At 50.0% G+C, this 19,374-nt stretch overlaps 1 protein-coding gene across 1 annotated transcript; it reads right to left on the reverse strand.

Moving 5' to 3' along the window:
- Positions 1 to 2,618: 2,618 nt before the first annotated feature.
- DAO (D-amino-acid oxidase) lies at positions 2,619 to 19,129 on the reverse strand. Its single transcript, XM_005869682.2, has 11 exons — positions 18,996 to 19,129; positions 13,553 to 13,755; positions 11,941 to 12,055; positions 10,861 to 10,937; positions 10,123 to 10,188; positions 8,761 to 8,815; positions 7,445 to 7,549; positions 6,497 to 6,579; positions 4,749 to 4,866; positions 4,003 to 4,101; positions 2,619 to 2,873 (listed from the first exon to the last, which is right to left on the reverse strand). Exons 2-11 carry the CDS (start codon positions 13,744 to 13,746, stop codon positions 2,742 to 2,744), a joined length of 1,044 nt encoding a protein of 347 aa, XP_005869744.1. The 5' UTR covers positions 13,747 to 13,755; positions 18,996 to 19,129; the 3' UTR covers positions 2,619 to 2,741.
- Positions 19,130 to 19,374: the final 245 nt, after the last annotated feature.

The raw sequence follows: 19,374 nt of genomic DNA on the forward strand, positions 1-19,374 counted from the left end.
CCCTGCTTCCCACAGGAGCCTCTTGAAACAGAATTAGGATTCTGTTAGCATGGAAGAAGGAAGATGGAGGTAGGGGATGGGGGTTGGGGAGCTCCCATCAAGACTGTTTTAATGGCAAGGACTGGCGATTGGACTCAGGTTAATTCATATGAAGAAGTACAGGAAGAGGGAAGGACTGCACACGCAAGGAGACAGGCCCCCAGAAAAGGGGCGGCCACTACTCAGTTGTAGCTGATTTATTTTTTATTTATTTATTTTTTTTTGCATGATGGGATCTCCCAATTTTCAAGACAGGAATCTGGATTTTTATGTCAAATCTCCAAATTGTAGTAGATCGGGTCAAACATTTTTCAATGATGTGTGAGCCCGATGAAATTCACTGCAGGCCAGGTTTGGTGAAGGGGCCGCCGTTGGCAGCCTCTGGCAGTGCCTCCTCGTGGTTGCTGCCTGTGCCTACCCTGCATATGGCTCCCACTCACCACGGCTCGGCTCTGCAAACATACCTGACCCAGCTGTTCAGTGTCCCACTTCCAAATCCTCAGGGGAGGAAGCCGATGGGTGCAGTTTAGTGTTTGCTATAGTCCCGGCCCAATTAAGATGGGTTGGGAAGACCGGGTCAAGAGGTACAAACATGGTGGCTTTGGCCTGCTCTGTCCGCACGGTGGCACAATTACTGGTATTTCTGGAACCCAGGCAGACACATATGTAACCTCTCCAGTCTGTTCATTGTCACTGCTGCGGATCGTGTGATGGCATGTGGTTGGCATGCATGGAGTCTCCACCATGCATCAAGCATGATGTTCAACACTGAGGATGCAAGAAAAGAATAAGACCTGGTCCTTACCTTCAAGCATTCAGGGTGCAGTGGTGGGTACAGGCCTAAACAGGTCACTGCGATGCAGTGTGATGTGGGCGCGAGTGGAGGGATGCAGGGTGTTGTGGGAGGCACACAAGATGCCAACCATGAAACTCTAGAAGGTTCCGAGGCCCCTTCTGCTCCTCGGAAACTCAGTGGTTTCAGCCAGATGTGAGCCACGGGTGGTGCTTTACTGTATTCTGATTCTTTGACATCTGAACATACCTCACCTATAATCCTTCTCAGTTAGTCAAGAATATTTGATGAGGAACTACTTCAAATGCCCCTACTCCCACCATGCCAGAGAACAGAGCGCTTTCTAGAGTCATCAGTAAGAGAACAATTCCACTCACAATAGCATCAAAAAGAACAAAACTCTTGGGAATACACTTAACAAAAGGAGTGCAAGGTTTTTACAAAGTACCAAGCATCGCTGGAAGAAGTAGAAGGTCTAAATAAATGGAGAGGCATGCCAGGCTCATGGCTCAGCAGACTTAAAATTGTTAAGATGTCAATCAATACTCCCCCAAATTGATCTATAAATTCAACACAATCCCTATCAAAACCCCAGCTGGCATTTCATGCAGAAATTGGCAAGTTGGTTGTAAAATTTATATGGAAACACAAAAGACCCAGAAATGCAAAAAAAAACACCAACATCTGGTGAAACAATTCAGGAAGAAACAGTAATGGCATGGACATAGCATGGTGTGGGCCAGTAGAGACCTCTTCTCAGCACACAGGGTGCCACTGATCCCAGATGCATGAAGACTTCTAGGCTCCAGTCTTTAAAAAAAACAAACAAACAACAAAACCAGACAGATGAAAATTCAACTTAAGAGACTGAGGCAGATAATTAGGGATGAAGATGCCAAGGTGGCTTCTAGGCTCATGTAAGGCTTTCAGAAACATCTGGAAGCCTGTTTGCCATCTCAGGGGGTACCAGCCACAAGGTAGAGAGATGCTGAGCAAACAAGGAGTGAGCTTGGTGAGTTTATTCTCTGTGAAGGGGTTCCTTGGGGGATGATCCTTCCCGTGGCCCCTTCTCAAGGATTACATGGTGTCCCTGGGGCCACGCAGTGGGCCGCTGATGCCATTTGGGATCCTGGATGTGAAACAGGCATCAAATGTTGGTAGTTTCATGCCTCATCTCTTCTGCCTCCTCTGTATTCCAGTTTGACATATAACTTCCTGTGAAATCTGTTACAGCATTCCCTCCGGTTCATTCTGTGGCATTAGGGCTGGGCAAACGGTTTCCATAGCCAGCTAGGTTTAGGAAGACAACATCAGATAGGTGTCTTCGCTGCAGGACTTTTCAGAACCTTTAATATGTTAATGCAACTTGTCATCGAGTTACTGAACCTCAACTACCTCATTTCCTTGCTTGCCTCTTTGATTTTCTGAAATTTCCTTTCTTCTGAGGACTCGTGGAGTAAGCTTTAGTAATGTCAGGCCCAGAGAGAGAGGTCAAAGTGCGCCCAGATAGGGCTGGACTCACCTCCAGGAATTGACCTTGTGATTCCCTCTCACCTCACGCTTCTTGTCCACAGGAGCCAGGGGTGGGGGGCAGGGGTAAGTGATGACTTACATAGTGGTTCTCAACCTTCTGGCCCTTTCAATACAGTTCCTCATGTTGTGACCCCCAACCATAAAATTATTTTTGTTGCTACTTCATAACTGTAATGTTGCTACTGTTCTGAATCGTCATGTAAATCTCTGATATGCAGGATGGTCTTAGGCGACCCCTGTGAAAGGGTCGTTTGACCGCCAAAGGGGTCGCGACCCACAGGTTGAGAACCGCTGACTTAGAGAGAAGCACATCGATTAGTTAGTTGGCCGAGGAAAGCGGGAAGTCCTTGTGGGGGGGCGGTGGTCATTGGCATCATCAGAGGTGAGATGGTGGCATCCTGAGCAACTTCCTTTCTTCCAAGACCTCGCCAAAGAGCTTGGCCGCCTCCAGGGCACAGCCCCAGTGGATGGTGAGCCCGTAGCCTCCATGGCCATAGTTGTGGATGACCTGGGAGAGGAAGAGAGGAGATGGCCTGGTCTGCCCTGAGAGATTCAGGAACTTTCTGAAGAGTCCTGGACAAAGCCAGAGGACACCGAAACTCTTCTCAGCACCCTGGCGGGAGGGTGGGGTCTCTGGGAGCAGCAGTAAGGGGGTTGTTTGGGGAACTGGAGGTTGACACCCTAGACTCCTCTTCTACTTAGGAGAGGAACCTGCTTTATACACTCAGCACAGGAAATGCAGAATCATCTAGAACTTGAAGTCAGAGGTTTTCACACACACACACACACACACACACACAAAATGGCTTGACGTTCTCTAAATCACCTTCCTCGTTCCCACCCTGCTCCGGATTGCTGAACCTCCTGTGTGAATAGATGACTCTTCTACCCACGTCGGGAGGAAAGAAAACCAGGGGCACCCTCAGAGCGGGGTCTGGGTAACGTGCTTATTCATCCTGGAGACAGAGGCAAGACCTTGGGGCGCTTTTCAAAGCTCAAACCGTTAGCCGGGACTTAAAAACTCCATGCGTGACTCTCCCGATTTTACACACATTCCCGGGATAAGGAAGGACGGTGACCTCGATGGGGAAGATTGCTTTCCTGATGGGAACCCAACCCCCACCCACTCAGGCCAGTGCCTTCAGCCCAGAACAGCACCTCCCGTCATTTCAATAAGCCCAGTTCCTGCCCTGGGAGAGAGGACATGAGAGGGGACCCCAGAGAGACAATGGAGCAGCCGCAAATGGACGCGTGGGAAAGGGGGCTGGAGTCACATTCAGATCGCATCCCAAGCCTGTCCCTCACCAGTGGTCTGATTTAGGGAGCGACTCCACCTGTTGGAGCCCCTGTTTGCTCATCTGAAGCTCAGAGAGGATAGTCCCCACCCCAAAGAGCTGGAGGGGAGGTTCCCTAAGGTCATTGGTGTCATGGGCACAAAGCAGATGTTCAATAAGGTGCCCATTTCCTTCTGCTTGACCACAGATCCCAGCAAACCAAGGCACTGCCCTCTATGTAACCTGGAGTGGGTCCTTCACCATCATGGAGCCTCATTTCTAGAGGAGGGGACATGAGCCAGCACTGCCAAGGGCCCTCTTAGGAGTGAGGAGGGCATTGCTTTCCATGCCAGGAAAGTGTACCTCTGTGTTTGAAGACCCGAAGCAAAGCTGTTCTCTCTCTAGCCGAATCTGGGGGCGTACTGGCCGGAAGCCAGTCAATTCAGCAACAATTTTGGCATCCTGGAAAGAAAAGTGTTAGTAATTCATCTCCCGATTATTTTTTTTCTGCTGCCATTTTTAGGGGATAGAGAGTTCACTTTTGGGACCTCGGTATCATTACCACCACCTTGGACACCATCACTGTCTGTTTTATTCATCCCCACTGCCATCATCACCACCTTTGTCAGCCACCAACATCATTACTATCACTCATTACCACCACTTCTATCAGCTTCTCCATCTTTATCAACCACCAGTCACCACCATGATATTGTCAACAGTCACCACCTCATCACCATCCTTATTACCAACCTCAGCATTTTCATCACCATCAATACCAACCACTACCTCCACCTGCTCATCACACCCTCTTCACCATCAGTGTTGTCATTGCCACTAACAGGCACATGAGAAAACTGAAATTTCTGCAACAAATATGTTTTGAAGATGTCACCTTAACAGAGAGTAAGTCTCAGTCATGGTCATATATGTTTCATCAGCCCATAGCAGGACTTCCCTGGGCATTATCAAATTCGGGTGTATTCCACAGGCCCTTGCTGGAATTAATTCGCCCAGTTATCCCGTGGTAGAATCTTCCCCTCCTCACATGTCCTCACGATCAAGCTGCCCGGAGCCTGGTCTAGGGACCGGATACCTCTCCCCCTTACCTTCAGTGTGGGCTCCAGTCTGCAGCAGCCTTCCCAGATGGTGTTGTGGTCTTCACTATTGTTCACCTCGCTCCAGTTCCCCAGCTGGAAGATGCCTCCAAGAGTCACTGCCTGGATCCTACATAAAAGTAAGGAGGGTCAAGGATGAAGGGAAATGAAGCCTTTGAGATGAGTGGGGGTCATCACCACGCTAACCCTTACCACCATCTCTACCTAACTCACTGCTACCATCAACATCCCTGCTCACAATACCACCAACACCACAGCCATTGCCATTGTCATCACCATCAACCACCACTTCCACCATCACCGTTATTGTCATCTCTTCATGTATACAGCATGGCAACTATAGTTAACAATACTGTATGAATACTTGAAAATTGCTAAGAGAATAGATTAAAAAAAAAAATACTTTCTGCCCTAACCGGTTTGGCTCAGTGGATAGAGCGTCGGCCTGTGGACTGAAGGGTCGCAGGTTCAATTCTGGTCAAGGGCATGTGCCTTGGTTGTGGGCACGTGCCCAGTGGGGAGTGTGCAGGAGGCAGCTGATTGATGATTCTCTCTCATCAATGTTTCTAACTATCTATCCCTCTCCCTTCATCTCTGTAAAAAATCAATAAAACTATATTTTAAAAAATATTTTCTATTGATTTCAGAGAGGAAGGGAGAGGTAGAGAGAGATAGAAACATTAATGATGACAAAGGCTCATTGATCGCTGCCTCCTGCACGCAACCTGGGTATGTGCCCTGACTGGGAACCGAATCCGGAACCTCTTGGTCCATGGGACGACGCTCAATCCACTGAGCCACCACGGCCAGACAAGAGAGTAGATTTTAAGTGTTCTCATCACACACAATGTCATTATGTGAGGTAATGAATATGTTAACTAACCTTATTGTGGTAATCATTTCATAATATATACATCTATCAAATCATATTATGCATCTCAAATGAGCACAGTGTTGTGTGTCAATTATATCTCAATAAACCTGGAAAAAATATTGTCATATCCATCAACAACACCATCTGCACTACTTCCTTCCTTGTTACCATTGAGATGTCGTCACCATCATCCCCAGCCACCATTTCCACCACCGTCATTAACCATGGATATTGTCATCTCCTGCTCACCATCGCCATCGCCATTGAGACCGTCAGCACAGCCACAGAGTTAACATGGCCTCTGAGACTGTCATCTCTGCCCCTCTGTTACCGTTATCATTGCTACTGTCATCTCCATGAGCACTGCCTATCCCCCCCACTCCCAGTCACCTCCAGCATTGACACTGATCTCCTCATCAATAGCAAGACTATCTTTACTGCCACTATTTCACTATCAACATGGTGGTCATCGCATCAATACCACCACCATATTCATTAACACCATCACCTCTGTCATTAATATCACCATCAGCTCCAATCACCATTCCCACCACCCTTCCTGCTGTTGCCATTCACACCACGTCTAGTGTCACTGCCATCACGTCCTTGTCTCCAGCATCACCTTTGTCTCTAGCATCACTCTCATCCGAAAGCATGTTCAAGCCTGGCCGGCAGGGCGTGGCTCAGTGGTTGGTGTTTCTATCTCTGTCGCCCTCTCCCAGGCATTTAATGACTCAACCACACTTTAAAAAAAAAACATTTGAAGAAAAAAGCTGAAGGGACTAAGCAACGGGCCTGGGGCAGGCAGCAGGAGCTTGAGGGCATAAAGATGGCCCCTCTTCTGCCTAGGATGCCAGCTTTTTACCCTGGGATGATGTACGGGGACTTGTAGATGCCTCTGTCTAGGTCATGGGTGATGATGAAGTGCTTCATCCAAGGGGCATCCACCTGTTGATAGAGGACGAAGAAGTCTCCTCAGGGGAGATGCATCAGCGGGCCCCCTGCCCTGCTCCCCTCCAAGACCACATGCTCTGATAAGAGTGGACAGTTCCCAGGAGCCCCTGCCACCGTCTGCACCTGGCTGCCTGCGCTTGCAGGAAGAGCACCCTGAATGAGAGCCAACCTGCCCCCTGAAGCATCGAATGTTTTCACCCACGTACCCACAGAAAAGCCCAGCACGTGTGTGCAAACACACACACACACACACACGACCACCTCAGGAATACACACGCCATCCCCACACACCTACACACCTACGAATGCACACGTGTACATTCACAAACAGGCACGCCTCACGCACATGTACACGTACACAGTGAGAGGTGGTGTGGACTGATGCTTATACCCAGGCTCTTCTCCAGGCTGCCTGGGTTCTAATCCCGGTTCCACCGCTTACTACTGCGTGAACTTGTGCATGTCCCTTAATTCCTTTGTGCCTCAGTTTCCCTATCTGAGATGGTGATGGTGATATGATAGACCCCATCTCAAAGGGTTGTGGTGAGGATTCAGCGATGGACACAACAAAGTCCTCTTTTCGTTATAATAATAGGCATGCTCGCACGCATATGCAGCTCCCATATATGCACAAGCATGTACTAGTATATAGACACGCATGCTATGCTATTAAGAAGAAATCTCAAAAAAGAACATTTGGGAGGGTTCGTGTTGCGTTGGTCTCTCTTGCTTCTTCGACATGCAATTCCTCTGGCAGATGTCCCTGACCCATCCTCTGTCTTTGGAGATGAGATAAGCAGGCAGCTACCATCTTCCTAACAACAAAGGCCGAGGTCTCATCCCTCACCTCCACACTCACCTTAATGATCTGCCCCCGGCCTGGCTGCAGCAGCGGGTCCGGCTGCAGCGCCCCGGCCCACACGCCGGTGCAGTTGATAATCACATCAGCGCCTCCTCTTGCCACCTGGCAGCAACCAACAGGGCAGGTAGGGTGGAAGGGGGTAAGGATCCTGGTACTCCTGCCCCCTCTTCTACCCTCCTTTCACCTCAAAGCTCTCAGCTCCCTGTGGCACAGCAGGGCGGAGGCTCAAGGAGGAATTCCTGGGCCTGGCTCCTAATGTCTGCTCTGCCCTTGACCTGCCGTGTGGCCTCAGAAATGTCCTGTCACCTCCTCTAGGCTCAGCTGCCTTAGCAATAAAATGGGGCTGGTAATGCACATTCGCAAGCCACTGTGAGGATCCAGTGTGGCTCTGGGTGTAAAAGTGCTTAGAAAGGAGTACCGTGGAAAAGGGGGGACCTTTCTGGAACCTTCCAGAAGTCAGAAAGCAAGCGGAGCTCGTTCTCTTCCTCTTTCTGACTCCCTTTCCTTTCATTCTCTTGCCTTCTCCTCTGCCGAGACATCTGCAGAAGGCACGTTGGAACCCCTAGTGCTGGGCATGGGTGGGATACTCGGTAGGTCCAGGATGTAGCCTGATGGGCACCCAGACTCCCAGCCCCCATGATGCACCTCAGAGGTCAGTCCTGGGGCATGCACATCGCAGGGCACTGTTACTGTTCATGAGCTAGCGTTTGCTACACTGGACTGTCATCTCTTTGGGAATGAGGGCTGCGTCTGAGTCAGCTATATTTCCCAAGGGCCCATCAGAGCTGGGTGTAGAGCGATGCTTACTATAGAACGCTAGTAGCTGCGGGGACTGAGCACCTTCCATGAGCCAAGCACTACCCTAGCTGCCGGGACTGAGTGAAGTCATAGAACAAAGCTCCTGGGGCAAGGCCAGCGCCTGATGGTAGCAGCTCCTGTCATGATGACCGGTGGTGGTGTTCCTCCGCCGGTGAGTCAGCTGGGGCCCGTGACTTTGCAGAAACATCAACCCAGAGGTCGGTAGGAGGCAATCCAAGTGTCTGGAACTTGGGGGTGGGGAGCAGCTGATATTGGGCTTTAATATAGATCAGCCCTCATGGCCGCCATTGTGCCCCTGTCCCTTCACTTCTGCCACCAATATCAAGGCAAAATGCCCGAGTCCTTCTGGGATTGACAGACGTTTGGAGTCTGGGATGGGCCTCAAAGGGATCCTGGAAGACTGAGGAGGGGGCCCCCAACTCAGCAACAGGAAGCAAAGGCTCGCCCCCTTCTCCTCCCCCCAACACCCAGCCCCTGCCAGCCCTGCAGCTCACCTCCTCGAAAGACTCCACCTTCTGCTGGAAGAACCTCACTCCCCGCTCGGTTAACCTGGGATGATCAGACACATGGAAAAGCTCATGACTCAACCCTCTCTCCCACCTCTCCACAAGGACAGCATGGGGACACGTCCCAAACACCCTCTGTCCCATGGGCTGCTCCTTGAGAAAACGGCTGTATAGCCAAACTGGTTGGTGCCCCAGGGGGCCATGAAATGTCCCTTGGGAAACCTGAGACTGTCCAAGATCCTCATCGGGCAGATGGAGATGGGAGAAGGGCCTTGCTGAAGGTCATATTGTGAGTCAATGACGGGGCTGGAGCTCACACTAAATGCAGGGTGGAGGGGGGACAGGGTTGGACCAATGCCACCCCTTTGTCAGAAGCAGAGCATGAGGAGGGAGGAGGGCTAGGGACACTCACCCCTCCCTCTAAATCTCTCAGCTGAAAAATATTTGTCACTATTAGAAATATAATAGAAACATCAAAAGAACAAAAAAATAAACTATATAAAGGCTGAAGCATAACCTCAGGACTATTTTATCTACATAGTTTCCTCAAGGTAGAAAAACTTGGAGCATTTGTTTCAGGAAGAGCCTAGACGGGAGTCGTTAAGTGTCCCAAGGTTAGAAGAAATAACCGGGTTTTAGTGCAATAGTTCGTAAACCTGGCTGATCATTAGAATCACCCAGGGAATTTCCTAAAATACAAATTTCTGAGCCCCATCCCAGAGGTTTTGGTTCAGTAGATATGAAGCAGGGTCCTGAAAGCTACGTTTTTAAAAACTTCCCAGGTCACTTGATAAAAGCCACCATCTATTCTATATTTTTAAAAATCATAATGAAATAGTAATAGGTAGGAAGTATATGGAATCTTTCTTAATGTGAAGGCACGTGAATACAAATACAAATGTATCTCTCAAGCTAATGTTTGCTAATGTAGAACACTTCAAGATTCCTATCAACATCAAGAACAAGACAGGGACGTCTACTATCACCTGTATTATTTAACATTGTTCTGGAGGTACTGGCCATAGCAGTTAGACAAGAAAAAAAAAAGATGAGGTATAAAAATAAAAGGCAACGCATGTTTTGTAGATGATGTAAATAGACCTGGAAAACTTAAGAGAATCCATTTAAAGCTACTACACAAATGTTATGGATTTTAGTGAGGTCGATAATAGACATCACATGTAAAGAGTTGCCCAGCCAGATGGAACCACTGCACAGTGGTTAACTCCCACCACACCTAAAGGTTAACATTTGGGGTTGGTCGATACAAAGACGAATACCATGAACAACCATCTACTACAACCCTGGTCCCTGGGAGGGCTTTCCTGAAGCTAAAGTTGAACATCTCACCTTTCAGTCAGCCACTGCAGATACCTCCTCCCCTCCAGAGTCAGGCTTGTGTTGAACCAGCCGTAGCTAGAGTCACAGCAGGCAAAGGTGGGAATAAAGGATCAGAATCAGAAGGCTATCCAATGGAGATGGGAGCAGTGTTGGGTGGTTGTTGTGTTTTTTTGGAGGGGCGGTGGAAGGGGGGTGGTGGTGGTGTGGGCCCAAGGGTCGAGACAGGACCATTATTGGGAGAAGTTCAAGTGGAAGTGGTTTTTAGCTCAATGCAAGGAAATTTGTTCTGTCAGACAAAGCCATCCCCGACATGGGGATGTGCAAGTGGAGACTGGATGTGCCTTTGGAGAGGGGATTCAAGCATTGGGTGGGTGAGGAGAGGACCGGAAAGACACTGGGCTGTAGGGAAAAGAACAGAGGGGTTTGGCGTCACACAGACTGCATTGGAATCCCATTCTGGTCACTTGGCTGTGTGACCTTCGGAAGTCACATAGCCTCTTTAAAGGGGTACGGAGCTTCTGGCCTTGAGATCTGTGGTTCCATAACCCCCACTTCCTTCGCCCAAGGCCCAGTTTGGGTGGGTTTCTTCTCTGAAGGAGCTGAACAGAGCACCAGGAGACCAAGGTCTGAGGGGCTCTCGGCGTAGGATGGGACAGGAACTTTGGTGACTCCGTCTTCTGCTGCCTCCTGGACGGGTCTGTCTGAATTGTGGGGCCTCATTCCCTTTGCCCATGACAGTAACCTTACCTGTAATCGGGGAACATGTCCAGCTCCCTGGGTGTCAGCTTCCGAAATCCCAGAACTATGTCCTTCCAGGAAGGGTCCTGCAGAAGAAGGAGAGGAGGGGACACAGGGATGGGTGCAAGTCAAGAGTATCTATAACAAAAATTTTTATATAATGTTCACTGTGTGTAAGGCTCTGTTCCAAGCATTTTACGTATACCACTCCATTTAATCTTCACAGCAACCCATTGAGGTAGATCCTATTATTATCCCCATTTAATAGATGGGCCCATTGAGGCTTAGAGAGGTTAAGTGACTTGTCTAAGATCACACAATTAATAAATGGTGGAGCTGAGATCTGAACCCACACAGTTTGGCTTCAGAGTCCAAATTCTTAACCATTATGCTATACTAAGGGTAAGAGTAAGACTTGGGGTGAGTGATAGGGTAAGGGTTGGGAATATGGGAGACAAAAGGGGAGGCAGTGAAAGTCCCCAAGGAGTGAGAGTGGGGTCAGACAACATAAATGGAAATTTCAGTCTCACCCCTGAACACCTTGAATTCTCTGAGGCTGTTTTCTGGTCTGTATCATGGAGTGAATAGTCACTCTTGGTCCCATGGAAGGTAGTGGATAACGTGGCTAATGCTCTTAGCACAGGGTTAAATGTTGACTAAACCTTGGAGAGTTGGCTTGGGGTTGTGGGCACCCAGCCAAATCACCCTCTCCAAGCAACCTGAGAACATCCCCCATGCGGTCACAGACTGTCTGGGTTCAAATCCCAGCTCTGCCACTTTAAAACTTTGTGAGCTCAAGTAAGGTACGCCATTTCATCTGCAAAAGGAAGATACTAATAACACTCAATTATTGTGAGAGTTAATTGAGGCACAATTTGTAAAGTAGTTAGGACAGGGCCTGGCACACAGTAGGGGCTTTAGAAGTGTGCACCATGATGAGTGTCTTAGTCCATCTTGATGAAAAGCCCGGGGACCACCTGCAGAGTCACAGGACGTATTTTGGCCTCAGCACCAAGTGCCCACCACTACAGAACGTGACTCTGGTCTGTGATCAAGGCTCTGCCCCACGGTCAAGGGCTCCTCACTCACCGGAACAGCTTCATGGAAGAGGTTGTAGCCCGAGATCGGGGCCAGGCCCATGTTTGCAGCATCGGGGGAATGGATGTGGCTCAGGAGGTAGTCGAAGGTCTGCCGGTTCCAATGCCTGGAAGGGTCCACCAGAGTCTCATCACGTCATGCCCTGAGCTGGATAAGACCGCTCTGAGGGTCAGCTTGCCCGGGGCTGTGGCCAGGCTGGTGGGGAGGTGTCCAAATCCAGAAATCCATCATGGTCCACTCCTGCAGCCCCCCACGTGCCTAGGGGTCTCCCTCTTCCCCAAGCTTTCCAATATGTCCCCATCAATAGAAAAGAGAAGAGGGAAACCGAGCATGCTCCCTCACGACCATTCGGAACCGACCTCCAACTTAGGATCACGTAGTTGCCAAGTTTAAATGAAGGCTGTGACCTGCTTCGGAGACTGTGAGCCACACGGTTCAAGCTCTCTCTAGGCAGAAAAGAGAAGAGGGAAACAGCATGCTCCCTCACAACCATTCGGAACCTACCTCCAACTTAGGATCACATAGTTGCCAAGTTTAAATGAAGGCTGTGACCTGCTCCGGAGACTGTGAGCCACACGGTTCAAGCTCTCTCTAGGCTCCACCCCACTGTAAACACCAGCTGGCACTCCCAAAGGCTTCCTCTTCTCCCTGGGCTCACAGCTCAACTACATTTCCCAGACTCCTTTGCAGCTAGGCATGACCATGTGACTGCCCTCTAGCCAAAAAACCCCAGAAACTGTGCACACCTAGTCCTCATGCTATGCTCCTTGTGCAGGTTGCTGGCCCATGTGAAGGGCAACGTTGGAAGCCACGGAGGAGAATGACAGAGCCATGAGCTGGAAAGAAGCCCGATCCCTAAACTGTCACCCACTGATCAGGAACATTGGTTTGGAATTTGTGGGTGGAATAAAACGTCTGTTTGAGCCCTAACTGGTTTGGGCAGGCGGCACTGATCGATGTTTCTAACTCTCTATCCCTCTCCCTTCCTCTCTGTAAAAAATCAATAAAATATATTTTTTTAAAAAAAAACACAAAACAAAAAAAAACCACGTCTGTTTGAGCTGTTATTCATCTGAGGTGTCCTTGTGGAATCAGCTGGGGGTTTCAAAACTAACATCATGACCTTTACAACTTTTTTGCTAAACCTGAGCATTGATCGACTCAGAAGTATTACACAAAACAAAAAAAAAACGTCTGTTTGAGCTGTTATTCATCTGAGGTGTCCTATGTGGAATCAGCTGGGGGTTTCAAAACTAACATCATGTCCTTTACAACTTCTTTGCTAAACCTGAGCATTGATCGACTCAGAAGTATTCCTGATTTACCAACTCATCTGGCATCGACAGCCTCCTGGTTTAGGGGAGGGATGGAGACAAAGCCTCCATCGGTCTGGCACATGTCACCTCTATCACTGCTGAGATCAAGTGTAGCATCTGTCTAGCACCTAGAAGGGGCTTCATATTTATTATTTTCTTCACATCATGCCAGGCCATAGCCTCCACAATGGTCTTGTCATTGGTGACAGGGACCCTGAGAGGGGACAGCCCCCTCCGGAGACTCAGCTCCTCTAACCGCCCGGCCACCCTCTGGGACCCTCACTCACGCCTCCTGCTGGCTGCCGGGGTCGGAGAGGTAGGGCTGCCACAGGCCAGCAGCCACGTCGGTGTTGGTGAGCGGGGTGAAGCGGTCTGCGTAGATCTTCAAGTCCAGCGACTGCAGGACCGAGTGGTAGCGCTCGTGGATGCAGAGGGCGGTGGACAGCCCAATGACGCCCGCTCCGATCACCACCAAGCGCATTGTGCCAGCCTGCAGGACCATCTCCATCACCATCACCATCACCACTATCACTATCGTCACCACCATCACCAGCCCCCACTGAAGGCTTAGAGCAGTGGTTCTCAACCTTCTGGCCCTTTAAATACAGTTCCTCATGTTGTGACCCAACCATAACATTATTTTCGTTGCTACTTCATAACTGTAATGTTGCTACTGTGATGAATCGTCATGTAAATCTCTGATATGCAGGATGGTCTTAGGCGACCCCTGTGAAAGGGTCGTTCGACCGCCAAAGGGGTCGCGACCCACAGGTTGAGAACCGCTGGCTTAGAGAGTGGCGGATACTGCCAGACCCTTTTAACACTCAATCCTCACCATGACCCTGACAAAGGGAGAAGCAGACATGGAGAGGCAAAGCCCAAGGTCACACAGCGGGTAAGTGATACCGCTTCCTATGGGAAGCCTCCCCAAAAGCACTGTATCCATCTGGGAACATTAAAAGGGCCTAACCCCGGCGGGTGTGGCTCAGTGGCTGAGCATCAACCCATGAAACAGGAGGGCAAGATTTGATACCCAGTCTGGGCACATGCCCAGGTTGCGGGCTTGATCCCCAGTGTGGGGCATGCAGGAGGCAGCCAATCAATGATTTTCATCATTGATGTTTCTATCCGTCTCTCCCTCTCCCTTCCTCTCTCTGAAATCAATAAAAACATATTTAGAAGGGCGTAGGCAGAGTTCCTAGCTAGCTCTAAGCTGGGGAGTCCAATGGTTAGAACTATGGGCTCTGGCTTCAAATCTCAAGTCTCAGTTCTGCTGCCTACTGGCCATTGACCTTGGGCAAGACACTTCCCAAGTCTCAATTTCTTCTTCTGGAAAATGGGGAAATGAACTCATGCCTTGGAGAGTTGATGGAAGATTACCAAGATGGCACATGTAAAACGTTTAACCCTGCCCTAACCGGTTTGGCTCAGTGGATAGAGCGTGGGCCTGCGGACTGAAGGGTCCCGGGTTCGATTCTGGTCAAGGGCATGTACCTTGGTTGCAGGCACATCCCCAGTAGGGGGTGTGCAGGAGGCGACTCATTGATGTTTCTCTCTCATCCATGTTTCTGACTCTCTATGCCTCTCCCTTCCTCTCTGTAAAAAATCAATAAAGTATATTTAAAAAAAAAACAAAAACGTTTAACCCAGTGTCTAGTACAAAAGAAGCGACTTACTGACATTCGCGGAGCACCTACTGTGTGCCCGCCTCAGCGCTAAATGCTTCTCATGCTTCATTTCCTGTAAGTCTCCCAATATTCTTATTAAAATAGGGACTAGTGTTATTGGCTCCACTTTCCACATGAGGAAACTGAGGCTCTGAGAGATGAAAGTCACTTCCCCGAGGTCACAGAGCCAGGAAGGGGTGCTGCTGGGATTTCATTTCAAGTAAACTCACGCGCACTTTTTGCACACCTGCTGTGTGCCGTGCCGGGCTGGCAGCTAGTGGATGCAGCTGTAAGCAAATCAGCTGCAAAGGCTGGCCTCAGAACTCAGGTCCTCCAGCGCACCCCCTCACGGCCGGCCTTGGGGTGCTGGGCTGCCTGGGTCCTCAGAATTTTAGAAGACCTAGCAGCTTTTGACCTTGAAGCTGGTTGGGCCTGCACAGCAGGGAAATATTCTACTGGCTCCTGCTGAGGCAGAACAAGGGGACGTTTGTGCCCGAAAGGGCCAAATTCAACTTTCCCTCCTCTTTACTCACAACTCTCCTCCCACAGACCTTGGCTCCCCGCCTGTGGCCCTGAACGGCAGGACATTCTCAGTATGGCCTAGTTTTGTAAAGGAGGAAACGGCTCCAGGCCACAAAAACCGTACTCTGTTAGGATTTCAGCAGCCAAGTTGAAGATAAAAAAACGCCAAAACAAAAGAATCGCATCGTTGCTCTGGGCGATGCTTCTTCCAGCTGCCAACCTGGGCTTGGTTGGGGGGGAGGAGGGGGCAGGGGGCAGTAGGCAGACCCTCTCAGGGACCCCCACCCTCCTCTTGCAATTTCCTCATCGATAAAATAGGAGGAACCTGGTCTCACGGGGTTGTCCTAAGGATTAAATGAGCAGCATGGCAACCGTTCCTGGTACAGTGCCTGGCACGAGCAGGCCCTCAATACATGGCAGCCTCCTTCTGTCCCCCAGCACGTTGGAAATGATGAAGGAAAGAACATTGGGTGTGGAGGAGGGGAGAGGAAGAAGGGAGAGTCAGACCTGGCTTCACTTCCGCCTTGCTGTGTGACGTTGGCTAAGTGACTTCCCCTCTCTGGGCCTTCTGACTGTCTTTGCATAACCTCCATAGAGTTGAGCACCTTTGTACATTAACAATAAGAAGGCAGGCACAGAGGGCTTTTCTGTATTGTCCAAATTCCCCACAATGAATCCCTGAGGCGGCACGGCATGGGGAAGTAGTAGTCACAGCCCAGGCCGTAGGTCAGACACACCCGGGTTCACAGCTGGCTCTGGCGCGGACCAACGGTGTGACCCCGGACAAGTCACGTAACCTGACCGAGCAAAGGCGGCCGACCTCCCGATATCCCAGGACTGAGGGTGTCCCCAGGACGTGGGGGCCGAGTGCTAACACCAGGAGAGTCCCGTGGCAAACCGGGACGCGTAGTTGCTCATCGTAACAGCCTCCGCTTCCTCTTCCATAAACTTTTGAGGGTTCACAAAGCTCCCTGCCGGTTGTCTCCCCACCAGAATGTCAGGAGAGCAGGGACTTTTGTCCACTGCTCTGTCCCCATGGCCTCGAACAGTACCTGGCCCGTAGCAAGGACTCGAGAATGAATGAATAGATGAATGAATGGAGTTCTTAGAGGATCAAAAGAGAAAATACAGTGGGGCCTTGACTTACAAGTGTCCCGACTAACGAGTCTCTCAGCCGATTTTTTGCTTTGAGTTTCGAGCTAAAATTCGGGTCACGAGCCAGCTTCAGATACCCCACCGCTAGTTGGCGCAGCGAACGTCACAGTGAACGCCACAACATCAGCCCAGCATCACGTGTCTCACTCGTTCACTTTTTGATTTGACATACGAGTAATTTGAGTTACGAGCTCCGTCACGGAACGAATTAAATTCGTAAGTCAAGGCCCCACTGTACTTGTAAAGCGCTAGGCAGCTCATAAATTAAACTGGTGATTATTGTTGTCCCTAGTTCGCAGCTGAGGCTGGGAGAGAGCAAGGCTATTAGAAGTCACAGCAAGAGTTGGAGGAAGGCGGGGGGGTGGGGGTGGGAGCCCAGTTCTGCTTTTTCTAGGGCCCAAGTTTTTCTCATTCTCATGTCACCTAGAAAACCAGTGAGTAATTGAGGGGGAAAAGGAGCTGCTTATATAATAGAATTGTGTGAGATGAGAGAAGAGAGTGTCTGAAAACCCTTAAGAGGTTTCTGGGCAGGGGAAAAAGGCTTCGAACAGAAGCAGAGCGGGCACATGGCACGTCTCAGATAACAAGCAAAGCCTCCGGGTAGGTGTGGTGTCCAAGAGAGCGGGGTGGGGTGAGGGGGGAGTCCCAGAGTAACTTCCGGTACCAGCTGGCCGGATAAAGGGACAAGTCACAGTGCAGGGCTCAGTTCCTGCAGTATGTAAAATTCTAAAGGTGAGCAAGATGTCCTCATGCAGATGGGGAAACTGAGGCTCAAAGAAGCGGAGGGACTCAGCTGAAGTCACACATTTGTGAAAAAAGACTTGTGGGCCTTAGCCAGTGTGACTCGGTTGGAGCGTCATCCCATGTAGGGGTCGCAGGTTTGATTCCCGGTCAGGACACTTGCCCAGGTTGAAGTTTCAACCCCCAGTCGGGGCACCTAGGACAGGCAACCGATGGGTGTTTCTCTCTCACATCGACGTTGCTCTCTCCCTCTCCCTCTCTCAAAAACCAATAAAAACATATGCTCGGGTGAGTATTAAAAAAAAAAAAAGATTTGTAGGGTCTTGAGGTTAAAAAGACCCCGTGAAAGGTGGGACTAGGTCACATCCAGAAAAGAACTACAATGTGGAGAGAAACAGCAGTGACAGCTGCTGCTAGTTTTTCAACTCCTAGGATTATGCTGAGAACTTTACACGCACGATCTACTTTAACCTTCCACCCACCCTTGGGATGATCATTGTGCCCATTTTACAGAGGAGGCAACTGAGCCTCAGACAGCCCCTGGTAAGAAGCAGGGCCCAGGCCAGCCTGACTCACAAGTGAAAAATCTGAAGGTCAAACAGGTGAAGGGATGCCCCAATGTTTCAAAGTCCTACATTGGGGGGGAAAAACCCACATAAAATACAACAATTGCTGGAATGTTCAGTGTGTTGGTGATAGGCACAGAAGTGAAGAGAGACTATGCATGTCCTAAATCAATGATCTTAATAAAGTAGGCGAATCAGATTGGACAGTGATTACAGTAACTTTGTGTGTGTATGTGTGTGTGTGTGTGTGTGTGTCTAATTATAATGTCTATTTAAGGATGGAGCAGGAAGGGAGCCATTTTGGTCATCTGCCACTTGCCAGACACATGTAGATGCAGTATAGACATCCTCTCACCTGCTCCAGAAGGTTCTACAGAAGTGAAACTGAGGTGCAGGGAGCGAAAGCCACGCTCCCACCGTCACCCAGCCAGTGTGGGCCAGTGTTCAGACCTGCGCTCTCTGCACCGTGCAGCCGGCAATACATGGACACTGACCCTTCCTGCTTGTCCTGTGTTTCTTTGCTAATCGGCTCCCTTTTCCCTAGAAAGTGGCTGGAGGCAGCTCCTGCCTTGGATGGCCACATGTGCGCAGCCAAGACTAGGAAAGATCGTCCTGAAAAAAATCAGCAAGTCCCGGGGAAGATATTTGAATGAACATTATTAGCTCCTCCAAGTTGCGCCCTAGGGCTACTTCTAATGAAGTTGATGTTTTCAGAGTTTATATTGAAAATGGAACAGATTTTATAAATGCTTGACAGCCAAGCTACCAGCTCCCCGCCCCCCAAATCATAATGGCCATGTATTGAGTACTTGGTGCGTGGCCAGTTCTATGCTAAGCACTTTACATCAATCACCTGTTTTAACCCTCAAATCAACCCTGTAAGAGGTGAGTTAGGATCCCATCTTCCAGATGAGGAAACAGAGGCTTAGAAAGGCAAAGGCGCTTACCCGAGGTCCCGGCCCGACTACAAGGCTGTCACCTGCCTCCGGCTCTAAAGTGGAGCCTTCTCTGTTGACACCGGGAGAACATGAGTTCTACTGCCCGCCCCCCCCCCAAAAAAAAAGAACACCCCCACTCACCGGGTGTGCCAAACTTCTGGAGAAATGAGGCAGCTGCTGTGGGTGCAGGGTCCTGTCTCCTAAGGGGAGGCTCCTGATTCTGGAGTGTCCTGTCCTCAGTCCTCTGCCCGCCAGCCTGGACTGGAGCTCAGGGTCAAAGTCCGGAGTTATAGACAGGGCGCAGCTTGGCGCTGTGCGGCTGGCAGGGGCTGAACCCCCCACCCCCTCCCCTCACTCCCAGTCCCTGAAAAGCTGCCTGACTTTTCTGGCTGATCCCAAGGCCCTGTGTCCAGGCCTCGGTGGAAGGGAGGGGGCAGGCGGGGGTTCTTGGAGGGCTGATGGGCACAAGCAGGCCTGTCTCCCGGGCCAGCTGGAGGCGATCCTCTTTCTTCTCTCTTTC

Source organism: Myotis brandtii, unplaced genomic scaffold (genome assembly GCF_000412655.1).
Source record: "Myotis brandtii unplaced genomic scaffold, ASM41265v1 scaffold303, whole genome shotgun sequence".
NCBI lineage: Eukaryota > Metazoa > Chordata > Mammalia > Chiroptera > Vespertilionidae > Myotis > Myotis brandtii.